The following is a 25,970-nucleotide window of genomic DNA, read 5'->3' on the forward strand; positions in this document are numbered from 1 at the left end:
AGGGAAACCTAGAGTGTAAACCTGGAGTGTGTCAAGGAAACCTGGAGTGTATCATCAGGGAAACCTGGAGTGTGTCAGGGAAACCTGGAGTGTGTCATCAGGGAAACCTGGAGTGTGTCAGGGAAACCTGGAGTGTATCAGGGAAACCTGGAGTGTGTCAGGGAAACCTGGAGTGTATCAGGGAAATACATAATTCTTAGCAACCGCATGAGAAGCTTTCTAATTATGTTGAGAAATTTAGACATATCAAGGAAAGTACAGAATCAGGTAATAATGTAGGAAAACATTGCTTTTCTAGACCTTTAAGATAAAACATTTTAGTGCCAGGCCATGATAATAAAATTGGAGGGAAAAGGTCACAAGGGTTGAGGAAAAAGCTGAATGAGAGAGTTATCCTCTCAGGCCTTCTCAAGGGGAGAAAAAGCTGAAAGCAGCAAGACACAGCAAAGCCGAACTTCCGGGATATGATTCTGAGGTTTTTTTGTTTGTTTGTTTTGTTTTTTTGAGACGGAGTCTCGCTCTGTCGCCCAGGCTGGAGTGCAGTGGCCGGATCTCAGCTCACTGCAAGCTCCGCCTCCCGGGTTCACACCATTCTCCTGCCTCAGCCTCCCGAGTAGCTGGGACTACAGGAGCCCACCACCGCGCCCGGCCTGTTTTTGTATTTTTAGTAGAGACGGGGTTTCACCGTGTTAGCCAGGATAGTCTCGATCTCCTGACCTCGTGATCCACCTGCCTTGGCCTCCCAAAGTGCTGGGATTACAGGTGTAAGCCACCGTGCATGGCCTATAAAATTATTTTTAAAAAAGGATACAATTTATAGAATTATATAGTCATTAGAATTATTATTTCTACTAATTTTAAATTTTAGTGGAAATTTAGTAAGCAAGAAGTCCTGAACTGTTTGTCAGATGTTAGCATTTTATAGATGAAGTCATTTCACAATTTTAGAACCATGTTTTCCTATATTTTATTGTAAATTATTCCCATAATTTATTATAATTCTTTAAAAATTGGAAATGACCCAGACATTCAATAAGCATTTATTATTTAATTTAAAGTAATTTTAAGATTTTAAATTATAGAAAAAATCCACTTACAAACATATATTTACATATATTTCATTTATGTGTATTTAATTTTTTTTTTTTTTTTTTGAGACGGAGTCTCGCTCTGTCGCCCAGGCTGGAGTGCAGTGGCGCGATCTCGGCTCACTGCAAGCTCCACCTCCCGGGTTCACGCCATTCTCCCGCCTCAGCCTCCGAGTAGCTGGGACTACAGGCGCCCGCCACCACGCCCGGCTAGTTTTTTTTTGTATTTTTAGTAGAGACGGGGTTTCACCATGTTAGCCAGGATGGTCTCGATCTCCTGACCTCGTGATCCACCCGCCTCGGCCTCCCAAAGTGCTGGGATTACAGGCTTGAGCCACCGCGCCCGGCCAAATTTTTTAATCTTTAAGTTTATCTAGATTCTTTTGGAAAACAGGTATTATACAAAGTTAGTCATTATTTAAAGTTATTCACTGTTAACCATTTCTAAAGTCTGAACATTAGGTGAACACCTAAGAAATAACCTCAGCGTAAATCCATGGGCATTCTGCCAGTAACTCAGAGGGTTCCGTTGCTTTCATTGAACTAACAATCCTAACTTATTCTTATTTGTCAAAAAATTACACAAAGATTGCTCTGTGTTTGGTTGGGTTATAGTCTTACAATCTTTGTGCCAAACCCTGACACTTCAAACATTTGACAGAGGCAAATATAAAATGTATTTGCTTAGATACAAATGTATGCTGACGACTCTGAAGGCATTTTTGTTTTTGTTTTACAAATAATTTTGAAGCCAGTTTCATTTATTAAAGATTCATGTGAACTTGGAAAGCATTTGAACTTAATTTATGTGTACTCATTACTTATAAGCCAGTTTGGTAGCATGCTAGACGCGACACAGAACATAACTATTACATGTACATTACATATCTAAACATGTGTACATCCGTACCAAAACAAAGATCGAAGAGCTTTTATCTGAGAACTCTAGCCATGAGAGAGCATCACGAACTCACTGACCTATGAAAGACAGCTGGCTGCACGTTATTTTCTGAGAAAACTGGAAGCTGTTCACACGGCTAACTTTGTTTGCCCTGGTAGGTAATCCAAGGGAAGCTGGCAGCCGATTTGGGGCAAAGCAGTCTCTATGGCAGTTTGGTTTTTTCTTTTTAAATCTTTTATCCTTTTTTTCTGTTCAGTTTCAAATGAGTTTTCAATGTTTATATTCGATTTAGACCATAAACAATGAGTCTTGTCTCAGCACCAGCAGCTTCATAACAGCAGATTTAAAGCAGGCCGAAAAGAGAGGAAGGTAGGGAGCTAAAGAAGATTCTACTGAACTCCACAGTGAAGGTTAACTATTTGAACTCTGAATTTTTCCTGTTGTAATTTGCCTATCAGTTTAAAATGTGCACAAAAATGGGCCAGAATATGTAACCAGTCCCAAAGAAGATGACAAAATCAGAGGCTGCGATGTCGGAAACTGTTTTCTCCTTCAAGGCGAACCCCTGGATTGGACAGGAAATGAGAAAAAGAAAAGAGAGAGATGTAGAGGAGAAACGTCACGTTTTACAGGAAGGAAGAGGAAAGAGAAAGGAAGGAGGGGAGGCTTGTGAGCCTTCCAGCCACTGCCAGGCAAGGAGTCAGTACCCAGGTTTATCTCCTGTCAGGGAGAGCCTCAGCACCCCACACCTGCATGGTGTGGGATGAACCCTTCCCACCTTTGCAAGTCACCAGTCGAGGTGAACTGTTTCCAGCCGGAGGGAGCTATGGGTGCTTTTGGCCAAGAGGAATAAGGCTGTAGGTGGCTCCAAGATAATCAGGAGGATGACTTGGAAGAAGTTGCGGGAGGGAGGGCTGAGTAGAGCTCCAAATCCCTCACCTCAGTTTCCAGTGCCCTCCCCACCCCTGCCCTGGAACAGCCTGAACCCAGCAAGGCGCCAAGGCTGCCACAAATACAAATGCATAAAATGCTCTAATGCTGTCACTAGCGGCCAAGTCTAAATAGAGCAGAGCCCCAGTGACACCCAAAAAGAGGCAGACGGTGGTCAAATGCACTCCGATTAACTCACCAAGTTCCAAAGTTTCAAAGTTCCCAAATCCCAAAGTTTGTCACTTCTCTAAAGTCACTTTCATTGCACCAGTGAGACATTGGAGGCAGCAGGCACTGCAGCTGGAAGAGAAAGAGAGGATCCCCAAGACAGAAGCATCTAGGCAGCTGCCGGAGACTCCCTAGCGTTCCGGCCAAGGGGTCAGGTAGCCACAAGCAGCCGGAGCCCACAGGCAGCCCTAGGCCCTGCCCAGTAGAAACCAGACCGTGGGCTTGGGCCCCCAGAGCACACTGTATGGGCCACTAAAATTGTAGCTGAATGCAGGTCCACATGCTCGCTGCCTGCAGAGTCCAGCTAACAAGAGTGAGGCTGGGTAGAAAGAAAGTGACTTTATTAACCACAACTAGTAAAGGGGAAGTGGCAGATTCCCATCAAAGCAACCACTTTGACTATTTCAGGGGAAGGAAGGGGTTTAAAAGAGGAAAACTTGATTAAGGAGGGCATGCAGGAATTGTGCTGAGTGCCGTATCTCTGTGTCTCATTTTTGTGATTATCTTTGGTGCCAATCCACCTGGACCTCAGGCTGACGTCGTCTCAACAATGGCTGAGTTGTTAATTAGCCACATTGAAGTAATCTCTGGAATTTTGCAGCCAGGTCTCCATGTTTGGTCGTCTGTCTCAACATTACCTCCTGGAACTTCTAAGAAGGCACATAATAGATACTAGCATGCAGTTAGCTAAATGTGCAGGGAGTATTGTGGTGAGAAAGGGAGCTACTTTAAAGCTAAGAGAAAAGGCTTCTGCAGTTTGCTTCAAGGTTATATCTTGGAACCCAAGAGAAGGGAAAAATGTTTTAAAATATGTATATCCAAATAGCCTCCCGGGTTCCCGCCATTCTCCTGCCTCAGCCCCCCGAGTAGCTGGGACTACAGGCGCCCACCACCATCCCCGGCTATTTTTTGTATTTTAGTAGAGACGGGGTTTCACCGTGTTAGCCAGGATGGTCTCGATCTCCTGACCTCGTGATCCGCCCGTCTCACCTCCCAAAGTGCTGGGATTACAGGCGTGAGCCACCGCGCCCGGCCCGTAGCAGCTTAAATTTCTAAGAACTGCGCTTCCTTCAGTGGTTTGAGGAGACTGAAGCCCAGGAGACAACAATAACACATGGCATTTCTCTTCTCTCTTCCGCAGACCTCAGAGGATGAGCCTTCTGAAAAGGACGCCCTGCAGTGTGGCCGCAATATTGTGGCCGCAGGTTATGCATTGTACGGTAGTGCAACCCTGGTGGCTCTCTCCACAGGGCAAGGCGTGGACCTCTTCATGCTTGACCCGGTAGGTACAGATTATGGCATCACCTGTGCCTGGGGACTCCATAGGCCTCTGTGCCTTAATGCCAGTTCTCTGCGATAATGTCCTGGTTATTCCTAATACTTGTTTTGGGGACCAGGGGGCCTGAGAGCCTAGTTTGGGGAGCCAACGCCATCATCAGAAACCATGAAGGGCCTCTCTCACAGTGAGGGCACTCGGGGGTAGGAGTGTCCTGCAGAGCCAGTTGCATCAACTCAGGCCCTGTCCTTAAGGAGCACATTTTCCAAAAATTCACTCAATCTCTTTGGCTTATGAGAACTCCATGGTTTAAGAATCACAATTCTGCAAATTTCCAGCAGAAACTTGGGTTCGTTAGAGCAGCAGCATCTAGTAGAATGCTCTGTGCATTTCACTTTTAAATGCTGGATGCCTTGCCCATCACTTGTGAAATGCTTTGCCAAGTATACTGAGGTCTTGTGAAAACTCAGATAATGTTGACCAAAGAACACGTCAAAACCTGTTGTGTTCACTTAGACCAAAGGTAGGTATTTAAATTTTTGATTTACAGATGTTTGTTGAGCATCTACTGTGTCCCAAAGCACCATTCCAGACCGTGGAGATGGAGCATTGATCAAACACGCATGCCGGCGCTTGTGGAGTCACATGTTAGTGCACATGTGTGGAGAGAGGAGTCTGCAAAATTTCAAAATGACATGGAGTTAACTCACAAAACAGAGTTTACAGTATGGAAACCCAGAAACTTTTCAAATAGAATCTTTCACCTATACGCCCAATAGACCAAGACCCATCGCTGTGTCAGTTTGCTAATGCCCTATGTTCAAAGAAGCTGGCAAACCCTGAGAAATTCTGTGGCTTACAAATATTACCCTCAGACAATAAAACACCCTTTCCAAAGTTGTTGTAGAATAACAGCTAAGAGTTAGATAATTCTTCGTAAGTGGTAGGCATGTAAAGTGCCTGTCCTATGAAATTTACATCTATTAATGCGTTTAAATGTCACAATGGCCCTGAGGTATGTCCTACTGTTTTCCCATTTTCAGATGGGGACAGTGAGGTGTAGAGAGAGTGAGTAACTTGCGCACGGTCAAGCTAGTGACTGGTATCGGGAGTCACGCTCCAGCAGTCTGTGCTTTAATTACTCTACCACACTGAATTTCCAAGATAACTGCTCTTGAGTACAAGCAAAATATCTCCAAGAATATTCTGAGCCGTTCTAAAGGTGATGGGAGGTGCTTTGACTCAGGCACCCAACTCAAGGATTCCCAGGCACAGACAGATCCTCTGTTTTCTGCCCTCAGTCATGACAGCAGAGCCCAGTCTGGACATGGGTGGGCACCAGAGCTTGTCAACATGACAGAAGGAAGAGCTGAACCATAGCACCTTTCCAGATCTCTGTGTATCAGCCTGAAACCCCTTTGGATCACATCACCCTACTAAAAAGGACATTTGGGCAAAGACCCAGTGCACAAAGCTTAGTCCTGCTTGACATCCAGCAGAGGCAGCTTGTGGCAGTTGTCACAGTTAGAAACGCCGTGGACGGCGGCCAGCAGCTCATGGAAGCAGCATTCCCTGGTGGGTCACACTGAGCCTGTGAGATCTGTGGGTCTGCAGGACTGGTGATTTGATTTTGTCAGAACACACATATTGTTGAGGCACAGAGAGACCACCTCCTCTTAACCAACTCTCCATTGTGGGATAAACCTCAATGTCAAGGCACTCATTCACAAATGGGAGCTGTTATTTCTTGTGACAAGGATCTGGTTTCTGATCATCAGTAACAGAGTGTATGAGAGCCCATATTAAAAATCAGCGGTTGCCGGTGACCACACAATCAGAACAAAGGAACACATTTTCCAGGTTAATAAAATTGTGGAAACAATATTCCCGGGGCCTGGGAGTCCCAGCCCCAGCCCCAGCCCCAGCCCCAGGAGTGGATCAACACAAGGCGTTTTCACCCGCCCTGATGCAGAACGAGCGCCTCTGTCCAGGTGCTGAGGGAGTGCCGCTGTTCAGATGACGGTTGCACATCTCCACCCTCTTTGCTGAAAAGCAAGAGTAAAACTGACCCCAGCTCAGCTAAATGAAAAGAGTTACTGCATTGATGGGAAAGCTGAGGACCCTGGCTAGGAACGGGCAGGACTACAGCACCAGGAAGCATGAGGCACGGCGGTGGTCTCGCAACGTGGCCAGTCTGGCCTGGACGCCAGCCCTGGTGCTGCGCCTCTCACTCAGGTTTCAATCCCAGGGAGGGTATCTCATTTTCAAGCTAAGGCACGTGCCTGACCTTGGCCTACAAGGGGCCCAGATATGAGTCTTCCTAGACTGGCATCCAATGAGAAGAGTTAATTCTTCAAAGCAAGTCAGGGCACTTTTCAGAAGTAGAAATCAGCGCCGAGCTGCTCCAAAGCAACAGATGCCCACAGCGAATTAAAGCTCATGAGTCAAAGACATCACTCGTGCACCTGTAATAACCAGAAGTTAGATTTAGCAGGCACTGCAGAGCAGCCGTGGGGTGCTGCATAAGGAGGGAGTTGAGATGGGCTTATAGCACTTGGGGTCTTGCTTGGTGATTCTAAACAGGATTTGAGGAAGAGAGGGTCAGTCTGCATTGGATATTGTCTGGAAGTGGGTGCAATCAATGACTAGTTACCTTAATAATTTTTATCTAGGAGGCAGGGCGATTGAAGTCATCGATACAGAAGCGGTTGTCACTCATGTTAGGCAGGAGAGGATTGCAGAGTTGTTTTTGTTATTGAGTCTCCTTGGCACTGACTTGTTTCGGACACGGACAGTGCCAGCTCTCGTAGCCACACCTCTGCTATGTGCAGTCATTCTGTGGCCTTGTCTCTTTTTATCCTGGGAATACCTCTGATGTTCCGTGGGAACCTTCTGACCTAGGTGTCAACTGTGGGCTATCATTTTGGAGTTTTTCACTGTCTCAAAATCTTTGACATTCATCAAAATGGATCTGGTTTCCAGGCTCTGATTTTCCTCCTAGTGACTTTGACAGACATGAGCATTGAAGGTGGTATCTGCCACAAGCTGATCACATTTTTAATGACTTTTAGTGATATTACCAGAACTAGACAAAGGGGTATTTGGGAGATGCCCTGCAGGTATTGACCACGGCGGCTCCAGGGGGACTGCAGAGGGACTGGGCGTAGTTCTATTAATGTGTCTGAGGATTCCTTTAGATTTTACCAACTTTTTCCTTATGCTGGGTGAACACAGTTTCTTCCTCTTTTCCCCAGATAAGACTGGGACAGCAGAAACTGTGAATGGTTTCTACAGTTTAATCACTAACATAAACCAAATAACTGTACCACAAATTAATGGTTAAAATGCATCCCTCATACAACAATGTAACTTCTTCCTCTCACTGTTGATGGCCCATCTTCCTGAAAACGTTAATCTGGGGGTGAGAACTGGGGAGACACACACAGCTGGGTTCCTCGTACCTCGCTGACAGTGGAAGCCGCAAAGGAAGAGAAAGAAGACTATGGGCCTCTTCCTTTGAATTGTCTTCCTGCTTGCTGTGTTACTGCTTGGGCTTCCTGTGGGCTCCATGTGAGCCCTGATCTTCCCACCAGTTGCAAAACCACCACAGGGCAGGCTCAGAGTGACCACAGCCAAGCCCGGGCTCTGCCAGCAGGCCCCCATCTCCTGCTCTCATTGTGGGGATCCTGCGGTCGGCTGCTGTTTCCTGGCTTCTCTCCTCTTCCTGGCATCTCTCTTCATGTTGCTAGGCTCTCGGTGAATTTGTCCTGGTGGAAAAAGATGTCAAGATTAAGAAGAAAGGAAAGATTTACAGCCTGAATGAGGGCTACGCCAAGTATTTTGATGCGGCCACCACTGAATATGTGCAGAAAAAGAAATTCCCTGAGGTGAGTGAAGAAAGCCAGGTGGGTGGCACAGAATGCTGTCCCCATGGGGTCCTGTTTGGGTGGTGGCTTCAGGGGCTTTGCTGAAAGAGGTTGGTGCCACTGTTCATGGCTGTGGTCAGTAGGAAGATGATGGACTCTGCCTTTCTTCATAAGCATTTAGTATCTTATATAGCTAACATTTATCTTCTAAAGGTAGTACTTATCTTTACATTTGAGCTTTTCCAGGATAAATTCTTTGTAAAGAAGGTAGAGATCACATTTACAAAATTCAGAGCTCAGGCCAGATCCTCTCTGAAGTCATTTGTTTAAACTAAACTCCAACCTATAGATTCACTCACTCATTGCATTTGCTTTTAGAAGAAATTATATGAGAGGCCCTCAAAAAGTTCATGGAAAAATGAAATTAAAAGAGATTTAAAACATAAAATATAAACTTTAGTTCTCAACATAAGCTCCATCAGGTTCAGATGCTTTTGTAAGGGCTCATACCCACCCTTTAATCTGTCTGTAACGAACTGAGGCACGGGAATTTAACCCTGTCAAGGCTGTCTTTATAATGTTATTTGCCGAAGAGAAATGGGTGCCCTTTAAAGGTTTTTTAAGATTAGGAAACAAAAAGAAGTCAGAAGGAGCTAAATCAGGATTGTAGTGATTTTCCATCAAAACCCTTGCAAAACTGCCATTGTTTGATGAGAAGATTAAGCAGGAGCACTGATGTGGTGGAGAAGGACTCTGTGGTGAACTTTCCTGGGCTTTTTCTGCTAAAACTGTGGCTTTCTCGGAACACTCTCGTAATAAGCAGATGTGGGCCAAGGATGTTTCTCCCCAGTGTTGTAAAAATGAATGGGTGTAATTATCAAGGGCAAAATTGTATCCTACACCTTCAGAGGCCTTTGCTCTCCTCCCCCAAGTTACGAGCATCTATAGTTATCCCTCCCTCCTGCCCTCGCTCCCTCCCGTACTCTCACCTCTCTCTCTTTCTCTCTCTGTCTCTCTCTATTATCTCTATCTATCTATCTCTATCTATCTATCTATCTGTCTGTTTGTCTTTAACTGATAGATTTCTCATAGCTTTTCTTTACAGAGCAAAGGTTAGTTAAAGAGTAGAAACACCTGTCTCTGTTATGTCAAGTCCTTCTGGGCTAAAAAACTAGGAGCTTAGGAATATGAGTTCCATCTCTAGTTCCTGATAATTCACTGTGTGTCTGTTGAAAGATTCTTTCTGTATTTAAATGTTTTGATTTTATAACTTAATGTTTTCTCCAAATATAAAAAGTATGTTCCTGTGTAACACATCACATGGAAGACACCAAAAAATATAAGAAAATGTAAACAAAATCCATGTGTAAGGTACTTCACCCTCAAAAACCCCACTGTGGGCCACCACATCTGGCTAGTTTTTTTTTATTTTAGTAGAAACAGGGTTTCACCATGTTGGCCAAGATGGTCTTGATCTCCTGACCTCGTGATCCTCTGGCATCAGCCTACCAAAGTGCTGGGACTACCGGCGTGAGTGACCACGCTCTGCTGAACATCTTGATACATTTCTCTAGGGTTTGTTTTCTGCAAATGTGCTTACCCAGTTACCAAATGTGGTTCAACTGGAAACAGTTTTTAAACCTGCTTTTCTACTGACTTCACAAGCATTTCTGAGTCAGTAAAAGTTCTTCAAAAGCACATTGCTGTGCGGTAACATGCTTAATCATTCTCAGGTTGTTCCACACTTAGTCTGTGTCCAGCTTTTCACTCCATAAATAATGCTGTAGTGAGCCCCTTTGTACCTCATTTTTCTAATCTGGAAATTCCCTTAGAAGGCATTCCTAGAAGTAAGGCTGGGCATGGTGGCTCACGCTTGTAATCCCAGCACTTTGGAAGGCCAAGGTGGGCAGATCACTTGAGGTCAGGAGTTTGAAAACAGCCTGGCCAACATGGTGAAACACCATCTCTACTAAAAATACGAAAATTACCTGGGTGTGGTTGGTAGGTGTCTGTAATCCCAGCTACTTGGGAGGCCGAGGCAGGAAAATCACTTGAACCCAAAAGGAAGAGGAGGTTGCGGTGAACTGAGATTGCATCACTGCCCTCCAGTCTGGGCAACAGAGCAAGACTCTGTCAAAAAAAAAAAAAAAAAAAAAAAAAAAAAGGCATGAAGGCATTCTTAGAAGTAGGATTATTTCTGGTAAAACAGAATTCTGGAACCTCACTTCAGTCTTCACTCTCAAGTCAGGCCAAGGTGCTTCACCTCGGGTCTGATAGAGTGTTAAGTATCTAAAATAGGAGAAGACTTGGTAATTTTTGCCTAAATGTGGTTTCACGGCATGCAACTAGAAGATAACAGAATATGATGATGTTCATTGTAATTACGATTTGGGGGTATTTCAAGGTGATAATAATAATAGCTAACATGTATTGGGTGATTAACATGTCGTAAGCCCTATTTTAGTGTTTTACGTGTAATAGCTCCTTTTATCTCATAACAACTCTTGGAGGCAGGTACAGATGGGGAAGCTGAGGCACAGAGTAGTTCAATTACTTACCCAAGGTAAGTGGCTGAGCCAGGATTCGAACCCAAGCATTCTGGCTGTCAACCCATGCCCTTAACCACAACGGGAGCCTGCTTGGAAACAATCAAGTGGGGAAGAATCCTCACTCCCACACACAGGTGCGTGGTTCAGGGCTGCCTAACCTCAGGGGAGACAGCGCCTCCCTGCTGGCTGTGGAGTTTCTGCCTCCTCCACCCCGGTTCCTTTTCCTGCTTTATGAGCTGTGCACCTGCTGGGTGTGGACAGGACAGAAGCCCAGCTGCAGAGCACCCAATTCCGTATCTGGAAGGGAAGAGGAATATGAATCAGGCTGTTCTCAGGAATCTGCTTATTGTGGAGGAAATGAATGAGAAACACTGCTACAGGGCTCTGGTAGTTTGTTTTGCATTCGTTTTCATTTTAAACAATTGTTAGAGCATTGGACTCGCCTAATTAGCAGAAATATTTCCTTATATTTTTCACAAATTCCACCTGTTGGTACAGTGCCAAGTGTGAGCCATAAAGTTGGAGTTACTAAAAAAGATGATGACCATGAATTATGAAGGAGGTGACTAATCATTAAAATTGTCATCATTTTATTTATTTAACTTTATTTTATTCATGTATGTATTTATTTTTATTTTGAGATGGAGTTTCCCTCTTGTTGCCAAGACTGAAGTGCAATGGCGCGATCTCGGCTCACCACAACCTCCGCCTCCCCGGTTCAAGCGATTCTCCTGCCTCAGCCTCCCAAGTAGCTGGGATTGCAGGCTTCCGCCACTATTTTTGTATTTTTAGTAAAGACGGGATTTCACCATGTTGGTCAGGCTGGTCTTGAATGCCTGACCACAGGTGATCCACCTGCCTTGGCCTCCCAAAGTGCTGGGATTACAGGTGTGAGCCACCATGCCAGGCCCATTGTTTTATTTTTAATTGACATATAATAATTGTACATATTTATGGGATACATAGTGATGTTTCATTATATATAATGTACAGTGATCAGATCAGTATAATTAGGAAATCCATCATCTCAAACATTTATTATTTCTTTGTGCTGGGAACATTCAATATCCTCCTTCTAGCTTTTTGAAAATGTCAGATATTATTGTTAACTATATTCATCGTACAGAGGTTTAGACACCAGAACACATTCCTGTGATGCAGGTGTGATTTTATTTTCCACACTTTTATTTTGGATTCAGGGGTAGTTGTGCAGGTTTGTTATATAAGTAAACTCGTGTCATGGGGGTTTTGTTGTACAGATTGTTTGGTCTCCCAGGTACTAAACCTGGTATCCAATACTTGTCTTTTCTGCTCCTCCCCTTCCTCCCTCCCTCCACCCTCAAGTAGGCCCCAGTGCCTGTTGTTTCCCTCTTTGTGTCCATGTGTTTCTCATCATTTAGCTCCTACTTATAAGTGAGAACATGTAGCATCTGGTTTCCTGTTTCTGTGTTAGTTTACTTAAGATAATTAGGCCTTCAGCTCCACCCATGTTCCTGCAAAAACATGATGTCATTCTTCTTTATGGCTGCATAGTATTCCATTGTGTATATGTAGCACATTTTCTTTATCCAGTCCACCACTAATGGGCATCTAGGTTGATTCCATGTCTTTGCTATTGTGAATAGTGTTGCAGTGAACATACACGTGCATGTGTCTTTACAATAGAATGATTTCTATTCCTTTGGGTATATACCCAGTCATGGGACGGCTGGGTCAAATGGGATGGCTGCTTTTAGCTGTTTGAGAGATCATTACACTGCTTTCCACAATGGTTGAACTGATTTACACTCCCACCAACAATGCATAAACATTTCCTTTTCTCTGCAACCTCGCCAGCCTCTGTTACATTTTGATTTTTAAATAATTGTCATTCTGACTGGTGTGAGATGGTATCTCATTGTGGTTTTGATTTGCATTTCTCTAATGAGCAATGATATTGAGCTTTTTTCATATGCTTTTTGGCTGCATGTATGTCGTCTTCTTCTTCTTTTTTTTTTTTCTTTTTTGAGATGGAGTCTCTCTCTGTCGCCCAGGCTGGAGTGCAGTGGCGCGATCTCAGCTCACTGCAACCTCTGCCTCCCGGGTTCAAGTGATTCTTCTGCCTCAGCCTCCCAAGTAGCTGGGACTACAGGCACACGCCACCATGCCCAGCTAATGTTTGTATCTTTAGTAGAGATGGGGTTTCACCATATTGGCCAGGCTGGGTGTGTCTTCTTTTGAAAAGTGTCTGTTCATGTCCTTTACCCATTTTTTAATGTTTTTTTCCTTATATATTTAAGCTCCTTATAGGTGCTGGATATTAGACTTTTCTCAGATGTATAGTTTGCAGAAATTTTCTCCCATTCTGTGGGTTGTCTGTTTATTGACAGTTTCTTTTGCTGTGCAGAAGCTCTTTAGTTTAATTAGATCTCATTTGGCAATTTTTGTTTTCATTGCAATTGCTTTTGGTGTCTTTGTCATGAATTCTTTGCCCATGCCTACATCCAGAATGGTATTGCCTAGGTTGTCTTCCAGGGTTTTTATGGTTTTGGGTTTCACATTAAGTTTTTAATCCATCTTGAGTTAGTTTCAACCTTCTGCATATGGCTAGCTAGTTATCTCAGCACCATTTATTGAAGAGGAAGTCATTTCGTCATTGCTTGTTTTTGTCAGCTTTGTTGAAGGTCAAATGGTTGTAGGTGTATGACCTTATTTCTGGATTCTCTATTGTGTTACATTGGTCTATTTATCTGTTTTTGTACCAGTGCCATGCTGTTTTGGTTATTGTAGCCCTATAGTATAGTTTGAAGTCAAGTAATGTGATACCTCCAGCTTTGTTCTTTTTGCTTAGGATTGCCTTGGCTATTCTGTCTCTTTATGGTTCCATATGAATTTTAAAAGTCTTTTTCTAGTTCTGTGAAAAAAGTCATTGGTAGTTTAATAGGAACAGCACTGAATCTGTAAATTGCTTTGGGTAGTATGCCCATTTTAACAATATTGATCCTTTATATCCATAAGCATGGAATGTTTTTCCATTTGTTTGTGTCATCTCTGATTTCTTTGAGCAATGTTTTGTAGCTCTTATTATAGAACTCTTTTACCTCCATGGCTAGTTCTATTCCTAGGGATTTTATTATTTTTGTGGCAATTGTGAAAGGGATTATGTTCCTGATTTGGCTCTTGGCCTGGCTGTTTTTGGTGTAGGGATGCTAATGATTGTTTTGTATGTTCATTTCGTATCTTGAAACTCTGCTGAAGTTGTTTATCAGCTTAAGGAGCTTTTGGACCAAGACTATGGGGTTTTCTTTTTTTCTTTTCTTTTCTTTTCTTTTTTTTTTTGAGACAGAGTCTCACTCTGTTGCCCAGGCTGGAGTGCAGTGGCAAGCTCCACTCTCAGCTCACTGCAAGCTCCACCTCCCAGGTTCATGCCATTCTCCTGCCTCAGCCTCTCGAGTAGCTGGGGCTACAGGTGCCTGCCACCACACCCGGCTAATTTTTTGTATTTTTAGTAGAGACGGAGTTACACTGTGTTAGCCAGGATGGTCTCAATCTCCTGACCTCGTGATCTGCCCACTTCGGCCTCCCAAAGTGCTGGGATTACAGGTGGCAACCACCACGCCCAGCCGACCAATACTATGGGGTTTTCTAGCTATACAATCATGTCATCTGCTAAGAGGGATAGTTTGACTTCCTATTTTCCTATTTGGATGCCCTTTACTTATTTCTTTTGTGTGACTGTTCTGACCATAACTTCCAATACTATGCTGAATAGGAGTGGTGAAAGAAGGCATCCTTTTCTTGTGCCAGTTTTCAAGGGGAGTGCTTCCAGCTTTTGCCCATTCAGCATAATGTTGGCTGTGGGTTTGTCATAGATGGAGCTTATTATTTTGAGGTATGTTCATTCAATACCTAGTTTGTTGAGAGTTTGTAACATGAAGAGGTGTTGAATTTCATTGAAAGCCTTTTTCTGCATTTATTGAGATAATCAAGTGGTTTTTGTCTTTAGTTCATTTTATGTGATGAATCACATTTATTGATTTGTGTATGTTGACCCAACCTTGCATCCCAGGGATAAAGCCTACTTGATTGTGGTGGATAAGCTTTATAAGGTGCTGCTGCTGTGTATTTTGATGAGGATTTTTGCATCAATATTCATCAAGAATATTGGCCTGAAGTGTGTGTGTGTGTGTGTGTGTGTCTGCCAGGTTTTGGTATCAGAATGATGTTGGCCTTATAGAATGAGTTGGGGAGGAGTCTTTCCTCTTCAATTTTTTTGGAACAGTTTCAGTGGAAGTGGTATCAGCTCTTCTTTATGTAGCTCGTAGAATTCGGCTCTGAATCTCTCTGGTTATAGGCTTTTTTTGGATGATAGGCTATTTTTACTGATTTAATTTTGGAGTTTGTTATTGGTCTGTTCAGGGATTCAGTTTCTTCCTGGCTGTTGTAGGAGAGTGTATGTGTCCAGGAATTTTTCCATTTCTTCTAGATTTTCTAGTGTGAGTACATAGAGGTGTTCACAGTAGTCTCTGATGGTTTGTATTTCTGTGGTGTCAGTGGGTAATATCCCCTTTGGTATTTCTAGTTGAATTTATTTGGATCGTCTCTCTATTTTTCTCTATTAATCTAGTGAGCAGTCTATCTCTTATTAGTTTTTTTTTTTTTTTCAAAAAACAAACTCCTAGATTCATTGATCTTTTGATTTTTTTTTTTTTTTTTTAGACGGAGTCTCACACTGTCGCCTAGGCTGGAGTGCAGTGGTGCAATCTCGGCTCACTGCAACCTCTGCCTCCCAGGTTCAAGCAGTTCTCCTGCCTCAGCCTCCTGAATAGCTGGGATTACAGACACACACCACCACACCTGTCTAATTTTTGTATTTTTAGTAGAGATGGGATTTCACCATGTTGGTTGGGCTGGTCTCGAACTCCTGACCTCAGGTGATTCACCCACCTTGGCCTCCCAAAGTGCTGGGATTACAGGCATGAGTCACAGGGCCCAGCCATGAATTTTGTGTGTGTGTGTGTGTGTGTCTCCTTCAGTTCAGCTCTGATTTTGATTATTGCTTGTCTTTTGCTAGCTTTGGGGCTGGTTTGCTCTTATATCTCTAGTTCTTTTGGTTGTGCTATTAGGTTGTTAATCTGAGATCTTTTTAACTTTTTGATGTGGGAATATAGTGCTATAAATTTTCCTCTTAACACTGCCTTAGCTGTGTCCCAGAAATTCTGGTTATTTTATCTTTGTTCTCACCAGTTTCAAAGAATCTCTTGATTTCTGCCTTAATGTCATTATTTATCCAAAAGTCATTCAGGAGCAAGTTGTTTAATTTTCATGTAATTGTATAGTTTGAGTGATTTTCTTAGTCTCGATTTCAATTTTTATTGAGCTGTGGTTGGAGAGTGGCTGGTATAAGTTCAGTTCTTTTGCATTTGCTGAGGATTGTTTTATGTCTGAAGGTGTGTTCAGTTTTAGTGTATGTGCTATGTGTGATGAAAAGAACATATATTTTGCTGGTTTTGGGTGGAGAGTTCTATAGCTTTCTATTCTATAGATGTTCTGTAGTTATAGTGCTACAGATGTGTAACAGATTCATTCGGTCTAGTGTTGATTTGAGGTCTTGAGTGTCTTCGTTAATTTTCTACTTCAGTGATCACTGTCAGTGGGGTGTTGAAGTCTCCCACTATGATTGCGTGGGAGTCTAAGAGCTTGCTTTATGAATCTGAGTGCCCCTGTGTTGGGTGCATATCATTTAGGATAGTTAGGCCTTCTTCTTGAATTGAGGCCTTTACAATTATGTAATATCCTTCTTTGTCTTTTTTGAACTTTATTGGTTTAAAGTCTATTTTGTCTGAAATTAAGATTGCAGCCCCTGCTTTTTTCTGTTTTCTATATGTTTGGCTTCCATCCCTTTATTTTGAGCCTGTAGGTGGCAGGGCATGTGGGATGGGCTTTTTCTTTCTGTTTGTTTGTTTAGAGGCTCTTTTAAGATTGCCGCAGGATATTGTCTCATCCTTTAAGCAGTCCTACATTTGGTAAGTCCAGTCACACAATAAGGTTTGAGGAGCTCATCACGAATGAAATGCACAATTATATATTCTTTTCAATTCCTACACTAGTGGGTGGAGGATAGGGGATCAAGAAGGCAGAGGTCACACCAACTGCACTTGTGACCGCGAGTAGGTGCTAGCTAATTCTGAAAGCCACTGGATCTTGTCTCGTCTCTTTCTGTCTTCTAGGATGGCAGTGCTCCCTATGGGGCCAGGTACGTGGGCTCCATGGTGGCTGACGTGCACCGCACCCTGGTCTATGGAGGAATCTTCCTGTACCCAGCCAACCAGAAGAGCCCTAAGGGCAAGGTAATTCTCCCTTGTCCACCGGCTGTGCATCGGGTCAGGGAGGAGGGGAGCTCCCTCCCCTCACGCCTGCTGTTTGGCTACTGCACTGCTTCATGGCATGTCTGTGTGAAGACGGGCAGGGGAGGAAAAATACAGGGAGCTGTATTTCCCTTGAGTGAGTCTCCAGGCTGTGGGAGGTTTGAAGAAGGAGGCAAACAGGCTGACGTTATGTGACTGGTGATTCTCACTGGTCTTACCCCCTCCAGCCTCCCACCCACCGTTCACCGGAAGCCTGCTGTGTGTCTCTCTCTCCACAGGCTGCATCTGACTTTTAGCTTCAGCACCAGCTGATTTCGTAGCATGGACCCCATAGGGAGCCTAATAAAACTTATCAACACACTTCCCAGAACAAATGCATGTAAACATACACATTACATACACGTTTACATGCGTGGTGGCGCATTACACATTGAGGGGGTTCACTGATGCCCTGAAGTTCACCCAAATATCCCCTAGAGAATTTCCAAACCCTAGAATAAGAACTTCTGCTCAGAACTCAGCCAATAGATCTGGAAAGGTAGTTCCTGGAAGGTCTAATTGCAATTTAATGATGCAAAACTGAAAATACTTGTATTATCAAGTGAGAATCTTATGATCCAGCTGTCTTGCATAGAACCTCCCATAAAAATGCATCTGAATTTTAGCCGATCACAGAAATAGTAGGTAAGTAGTCAAATCAAATAAAGGCCTCTGTTTTCTCTGACACACCAACAACCAGCAACACATTTTTCTGTCTCTCAGAGTCACCTTGAGATTTGAGTTACTCGAATGCTAAGAATCAAAGCCATGCTGAGAGATCTAACACAGCACACTGAAGCCAGAGAGACTCTAATAGGTTGGTGTATCAGGTGTTTCTCTCCGTGTGAGTGCTTAGCCCGAGTGTGTTCACCCACTGAACTAAGAACACCGATAAGCCTGCAGAAGAGGCGCTGAAGGGAAGCTAAGCGCCACGGAGGACTAAGTGAGGCAAAGTAGAAGACATGGAAATTATTTTTTGTTTTTTTTTTTGGCGGGGGGGGGGACAGAGTTTTGCTCTGTTGTCCAGACTGGAGTGCAGTGGCACGATCTCGGCTCACTGCAAGCTCCACCTCCCGGTTTCACGCCATTCTCCTGCCTCAGCCTCCCGAGTAGCTGGGACTACAGGCGCTGCCACCACGCCAGTTTTGTACTTTTAGTAGCGATGGGGTTTCACCATGTTAGCCAGGATGGTCTCAATCTCCTGACCTCATGATCTGCCCGCCTTGGCCTCCCAAAGTGCTGGGATTACAGGCGTGAGCCACCATGCCCGGCCAAGATGTGGAAATTCTTAGAACCACTCTGGTCACTTACTCAGTTACACTGGGGAGAACATAAAGATCAGTTACTACTGATTATTCAAATGATTATAAATGAGTCAGAAAATACCCACATGGGATCACATACTCATATCCTGTAAGCACACATCACTCCATAGATAGATCTGCGTTTGCTGCGCATAACCACCACCCATTCTGAAACTTCTGTTGGATCCTGATCTCTGCGTTTCTGCTGTCATGGTCCCTGTGCTCACCTCTGTGTGTGTGTCTGTGCGTGCATGTGCACATTCCTATGCTGTGTGTGCCTGCATCTGTATAGCTGTGTAGATTTAATTGCAGAGAAAGTACAGGTCATGGTCGGGTGTGGTGGCTCACGCCTGTAATCCCAGCACTTTGGGAGACCGAGGCAGGCAGACCACGAGGTCAGGAGATCCAGACCATCCCGGCTAACATGGTGAAACCCCGCCTCTACTGAAAATAATGATAATAAAAAAATTAGCTGGGCATGGTAGCACATGCCTGTAATCACAGCTACTCGGGAGGCTGAGGCAGGAGAATCGCTTGAACCTGGGAGGTGGAGCTTGCAGTGAGCCGAGATCGCGCCACTGCACTCCAGCCTGGGCGATAAAGTGAGACTCGGTCTCAAAAAAAAAAAAAAAAAAAAAGTACAGGTCACATGTCACATGGGCTGCAGGCCAAGGTGCCATGAAGTCCTGGGCATTTTGCTATTGAATTTCTTACAACAGGGGCATCTGAGGTCAGAGCAAAAGTAACTTGGCTCCAAGACAAGCACATTATGTACTAAGGCTGAGCTTTTTTTGGTTAAAGTATTTGAATCAACAGGGTAATTGATTACAGTCTGAGACTTTATTGTCTGATACCCCAAATCCCCCCCATAAAAGGGGAGAAAAATGCTGAGCGCTACAGGCTGTCAAGGTGAGGGTCTCCTTGGCTAGACTGTCCTGGACAGCATGGCCTCCCGTGTCCCTCCTGTGGGTGATGAAGGACAGAACTATCTGCCCCCAGACAGCCCGCATGCACCACAACTTTTTTACACCCTTCTGGGCACCCATTACTTTAAGAGCCAGAGGTCTAGGGTGAGGGCATCTTACACTGTCTGACCAAAATGGCAGTAAATACCCTCATGGAGTCTTCACCTACTTTCTCTTGAATGCCTGGATCTCCAGCCTAGACCAAATATATCGCGTTTCTCTGCTTAATATATATAATATATACAATAGAAAAAATACGTAACATATAATATATAAATATATAATATGATATATAATAATGTAATAACATATAAATATATAATAGAACCATAGAAAAAATTCACCATAATATATGACTGTTTCTGAAAGTAGTTTAAACGTATCACCAAAACGGACTGGAAGAAAAGAATGGTAAGGAAAGGCTGCACACAGCTGGGTCAACCATTTTGTAAGGTGATAGTGGAGAATGAACTTCTGGGAAGTCACAGGTTGCACTGATGTGGAGAAAGGAGAAGATGATACTGAGCCATGCACAGCAGCAGGGCCTTCGGCCAGAACGACACCCTGAATCTAAGGTGATGGGGGTGTGTGTCGTGCGTCAGGCCGGAGGCATCATGACATCATCACAGAAATAGACCTAAAAGGTCCATTCAATCCAACCCCATTCATTTCAATTCACCGCGTACTCACAAGACACAGGCAGCCTCCTGCCCGTTCTCACGTGCCTGCAGGAGGGTTAGAGAAGGCCTTCCTTCCTCCGAACAGGCTCAGCCCGGGGTCTTGTGCAGAGACTGGCAAGCAGGGCACAGGCTGATTTCAACCCAATTTCTGCCCTCGGCTGGGACTCCTAGTGCAGGAAACACAGTGGCCTTGCTTGGACACTTCCTTTGTTTTTGAGACAGGCTCTCGCTCTGTCTCCTAGACTGGAGGGCAGTACTACCACACCTGGTTAATTTTTAAATTTTTTGTAGAGATGGGGTCTCACTATCTCAAATGGGGTCTCAACTTCCTGGACTCAAGTGATCCTTTTGCCTTGGCCTCCCAAAATGCTGGGATTACAGACAGGAGCCAACACTTTCAATGTGTCAGGCACTACTGAGAGTACAGGGACCAGCTAGGATGGACAGCAGCCTAGGGAGGAAGCCAGGCACTAAACAGGCCTCAGTGGGATGAGTGGTACCAGAGGGGAACCACAGGATGCAAACGATGGGATTTCACTTAGTCTAAAGGGGCAAAAGACAAGACTGTTGAAACACCAGCAAACTAGTTAGAAAAGTCAAAGCTTAAGATGTGGAGCTCCTCCACACAATCCCAGCCACTGTGGCTGTCCCCAGAGAGGCGACCCGGCATGCTCAAGGTGACCTTACTGTCCCATCCAAGCTTGACTCTTTACCAGCCTTGAGGTCTCACATACAAAGGCTTCCACCCAGGTCTGCAGCATCAGTTTGCCCTTGTTGAACCGAGAAGTAGGAGCCTAGATCTCATATCTCCAAGTCAAGAGGCAGCTCCCTGGTAAGCACAAGGATCACAAGATGGGCAGATAGCTGGCTCAGCCACCTGGGCAGAGGGGCCTCAAGGCTTCTGGATGAGCGCCGTCTGATGCATCTGGCCTGCTGTAGGCTCTAAAGCTCGGGCCCTCTCTCGTGAGGGGCATGGTGCACTCATGCTAGCCAGATGGAAGCTCCACAGTGCAAACTGCTCCCCCAACTTTAGGGGCCTGGCTCGGGACATTTGGCCACTTGCAGAGTTTATTCACCTGCCTCTGTTCCTCCACAGCTCCGGCTCCTGTATGAATGCAATCCCGTGGCCTACATCATTGAGCAGGCAGGAGGCTTGGCAACCACGGGGACCCAGCCTGTACTGGACGTGAAACCCGAGGCAATTCACCAGCGAGTCCCCCTCATTCTGGGGTCCCCAGAGGATGTGCAGGAATATCTCACCTGTGTGCAGAAAAATCAGGCAGGCAGCTAGTGAGCTTCACCCCACATGCCCTCTTCTCTTTGTCTTGTACCTTGTCTAAGGTCCCTAAATGGATGATAAACAGAGATGGTAGCGATGAGTATACAAAAGGTAAATCCACTTAATCACATACAGAAGAGCAACAACAAACTGCTTGTGACAGGTTTGGAAGCCACAGGCGATTCTGTGGTCAATGTGAAGGACTAGAAATAAAAACCCACACGTGGAAAGAGCGACTTTGGCTTGTCTTCTGTCAGAAACAGCAGCAAATATGGTTATAATTCTAAGTCTGTCAACCCACATAATTGGCGGCTGTATGCTTGGGGGCAAAGAGCACGTAGATTAGTTAAGAATTTGTCAGCCGGGCGCGGTGGCTCACGCCTGTAATCCCAGCACTTTGGGAGGCCGAGGCGGGCGGATCACGAGGTCAGGAGATCGAGACCATCCTGGCTAACACGGTGAAACCCCGTCTCTACTAAAAATACAAAAAACGGCCGGGCGCGGTGGCTCAAGCCTGTAATCCCAGCACTTTGAGAGGCCGAGGTGGGTGGATCACGAGGTCAGGAGATCGAGACCATCCTGGCTAACACGGTGAAACCCCGTCTCTACTAAAAAATACAAAAAAAACTAGCCGGGCGAGGTGGCGGGCGCCTGTAATCCCAGCTGCTCGGGAGGCTGAGGCAGGAGAATGGCGTAAACCCGGGAGGCGGAGCTTGCAGTGAGCTGAGATCCGGCCACTGCACTCCAGCCTGGGCGACAGAGCGANCCTGTAGTCCCAGCTACTTGGGAGGCTGGGGCAGGAGAATGGTGTGAACCCGAGAGGCGGAGCTTGCAGTGAGCCAAGATTGTGCCACTGCACTCCAGCCTGGGTGACAGAGTGAGACTCCGTCTCAAAAAAAAAAAAAAAAAAAAAAAAAGGATTTGTCTTGGCTGGCTTGAAATTTGAACCTAGTGTCTTATCCTGTAGTGATTACCTCCCTCACATGTAAATTTCCAACTTAATGTCTTAGAAGAGTATTTGTGTCTTATTTTGGCTAAACTTGAGTTAGAAATCTCATGGCAATTAAATTCTGAAATTTCTGACTGAGCCTATTTTAGGAGTCTACAACTTGGATGACCAGTCACAGTTTGAGTGGAAAATGGGGTCACTTATTGTCAAAGCCAGAAACTAAATAGAGTCAATATTTAGAAATTAACTACTTTTCTCAACCTCTTCCCCTTGCATTTTCAGTTTTTGGGGAAACGTTTTAATCTATTCTAGGGACTAACTGGTGTACACTGGTTAAATGACTCGTCACTTGTCCAAATTATGTTAAGACTGGGGAGGGGGTGGCTTATGCATCTGAAATCTCATCTTGTTTTAGGACGAATTGCTCTGAATATCTATGGACCTGGAGGCTAAGAAAGACATTCATGAAAGATGGACAAAGCAAATCAAATCAAATCCAGAAGTATTTAAAGCAAAGATGCATCAGGAGAAAGTCAGGCTTAACCTAGAAATTCAAGAATGATTCAACACGGAAAAATCTATTCCAGTAATTCATTAGGTGAGGGGAAGGCAGTGGGGGGTGGGACCAGGCAAGGCTCTGGAGGAAGCAAGGCTCTCCTTTCCCACTTTAGCTCTGGCAGCGTGGGGCGTCGTTCTGTACGCAGCATCGTTCCTCAGTCCAGCATGGCTTGGCAGCTTTAGCAGATGCAGCAAAATCTTATTACACAACCAAAACATTTTCACCTGCCCAAAAAGGAACAAAGATTTGCTTTGTTCTGGGAAGAATTCTGATTCTAATCAATGGGCTCTTAATACTTTCTTTGGCACTTGATCTGAAACTTATATACTATCGATCAAAACTGAAATCCTCACTTTGAAATATCTTTAGAATACCTTGATTTAGTGAGTTTGCCCCATGTAGTCTCAAGATGACACACCCGGAAGGAGAAGGCCTTGCTGGAAGCAGAGCTGAGAGGCAGCACCTTCAACCCTGGCCTCCTTGGTTGGATGTATGTGGTGGATGCTCAGGGAAAGATCGATGGGCCCCTCCTATGTGCTCTTAAAGCTGAGACTGTGGGTCCCTGCATATCAAAGCCAAGAACAGGGAACTAGGGGAGAGGCTGGGACTAGGGGAGAGGCTGGGACTAGGGGAGAGGCTGGAACTAGGGGAGATGGCTGGGACTAGGGGAGATGGGTGGGAGTAGGGGAGAGGCTGGGACTAGGGGAGAGGCTGGGACTAGGGGAGATGGGTGGGAGTAGGGGAGAGGCTGGGACTAGGGGAGAGGCTGGGACTAGGGGAGAGGCTGGAACTAGGGGAGATGGCTGGGAGTAGCCATTCTCAGAGGCTACTTATCAACAGTTTGAAGGCATTCGTGGAATGGTGCCTTGGTGACCCTTCCACAGGCAGGGTCCACAAAGACCATCCGCTGGGCTCTGCCTGAGTGACCTGAGAACGCCTTCCGCTTGGTTACTCATTCTCTCCTGATGGACTGCCTTTCCAGTTTAAATGGTGGCATCTGTCTCAGAAGAAATCCAATTGTTCTTTCCATTTTCAAGGATTCCTGAGGACTTCCCTCTGCAGGTCTGGCTCCACTGGGAACCTGGGAGCATTCAGGGAGGAGGTGGACTCCAACTGTACCTTGGGCAGATGGGCTCCAGCAACTGGGAGGCGGACCCATTAACACATCAAAAGAAGAAAAAGCCATAAGGCCATGTTAATAGGCACGTTTTAAAAAGAAGACAAGCTGGTTGGGCACAGTGGCTCAAGCCTGTAATCCCAGCACTTTGGGAGGCTGAGGCGGGTGGGTCATGAGGTCAAGAGATCGAGACCATCATGGCCAACATGTTGCAACCTCATCTCTACTAAACATACAAAAATTAGCTGGGCGTGGTGGCATGCACCTGTAGTCTCAGCTATTCAGGAGGCTGAGGCAGGAGAATAGCTCAAACCCGGGAGGCGGAGGTTACAGTGAGCCGAGATCGGGCCACTACACTCCAGCCTGGAAACAGAGTGAGACTCCGCCTCAAAAAAAAAAAAAAAAAAAAAAAAAAAGCTGTTTCAAATCAGTGAGAAAGAATGACTGGTGTGAAGGTTACTAGCTAGTCATTTGGGAAAATAAATAAAGCTTGACCCTAAAGTAGATTCCAGATGGATTATAGAAGTAAGCAATAAAAGTATCAAGCTGTTACAAAAGATACAGGGGAGCATATTTATGACCTTAAATGGGACCAAAATACACAGAGCAAAGGATATACAGGAAAGCCAGATGTAACTACATCAAAGTAAAAACAACACAACACAAAGTTAAAAGAATTGATAGGTGAGGAGAAAATATTTGCAACGTATGACAAAAATGAGCAGGGAGAATCCCACAAGTTAAGAGGAAAAAGATACGCCAGGCGCGGAGGCTCACGCCTGTAATTCCAGCACTTTGGAAGGCTGAGGCCGGCGATCACGAGGTCAAAAGATGGAGACCATCCTGGCCAACATGGTGAAACCCCGTCTCTACCAAAAATACAAAAATTAGCTGGGTGTGGTGATGGGTGCCTATAATCCCAGCTACTTGGGAGGCAGAGGCAGGAGAATCGCTTGAACCGGGAGGCAGAGGTTGCAGTGAGCACAGATCGCGCCATTGCACTCCAGCCTGGCGACAGAGCGAGGCTCCGTTTCAAAACAAACAAACAAACAAACAAAAGGCGGGGGGGTGGGGGGGAAGATAAACTATCCATAGAGAAATTACCTAAAGCTATGAAATTGCAAAAGTTTATTTAGTAAATGGTCCTGGCACAACTGGCTATTTTCCTGCAAGTAGAGAATGTGGACTCCTACTCCCCACATAACCCCCAAATAAATGGATAAAATGTATTAAATATAAAACAAAAACCAGTATGTATCTTGAAAGAGAATTTAGAAGAATATATTTTTAAATTAACTTGAGACAAAGAAGGACTCTTAAACCAAGATAGAAATCTCCCGAATTTTTCCAATGTACTTATTTGACAACCTAAAATATCTGTAAATTATTTTCTGGCAAATAAATTCAAAAAACAAAGTTGAAGGGTGAAATAGACTGGGGAAAGAAACCTTCTCAATGCCTTTGAAAGATAAAACGTTAATATCCATAACACCCACAAAGCTTTCCAAAACTGGTTTAAAAAAAGGGCCCCCCCACCCCTCCCCGCACCCGCCACCCTGCGCCGCCGCCCCGGTGCCTTGACCCGCCAGGGCCCCGTTCCCCGGCCCACGTGTGCCCGGCCCGGCTGCTGGGTGGGGCTGGGACTACGCAGGCCCCGCGGGCTGGGAGGGCGCCGGGTTCGTCGCGCGAAATGCCGCCCAGCCTGACCCGAGGCGGCCCACAGGGCACGCACCGCGGTTCCCGGCCCGCCGCCCCCTCCCGCTTAGCGGCCGGGAAGCGACACGCGCTGCTTTGGCCCTTGCTGGAGCTGCGAGGGGCACGGGGGGCGGGCGGGGCACGGGGGCGGGGCACGGGGGCGGGGGCGGGGGCGGGGCACGGGGGCGGGGGCGGGGG

General features: G+C 45.2%; 1 protein-coding gene across 1 annotated transcript in view; it reads left to right on the forward strand.

Moving 5' to 3' along the window:
- FBP2 (fructose-bisphosphatase 2) overlaps positions 1-21,688 on the forward strand; it is a 34,966-nt gene extending 13,278 nt beyond the window's left edge. Inside the window, exons 4-7 of the mRNA XM_025359919.1 lie at positions 4,289-4,429; positions 8,173-8,310; positions 17,048-17,167; positions 21,270-21,688. Of these exons, the coding sequence (XP_025215704.1) occupies positions 4,289-4,429; positions 8,173-8,310; positions 17,048-17,167; positions 21,270-21,464 (594 nt within the window). The 3' untranslated portion in view covers positions 21,465-21,688. The remainder of the gene's footprint in view (positions 1-4,288; positions 4,430-8,172; positions 8,311-17,047; positions 17,168-21,269) is intronic.
- Positions 21,689-25,970: the final 4,282 nt, after the last annotated feature.

This window comes from Theropithecus gelada, chromosome 15 (assembly GCF_003255815.1).
Source record: "Theropithecus gelada isolate Dixy chromosome 15, Tgel_1.0, whole genome shotgun sequence".
In the NCBI taxonomy this organism is placed as follows: Eukaryota; Metazoa; Chordata; class Mammalia; order Primates; family Cercopithecidae; genus Theropithecus; species Theropithecus gelada.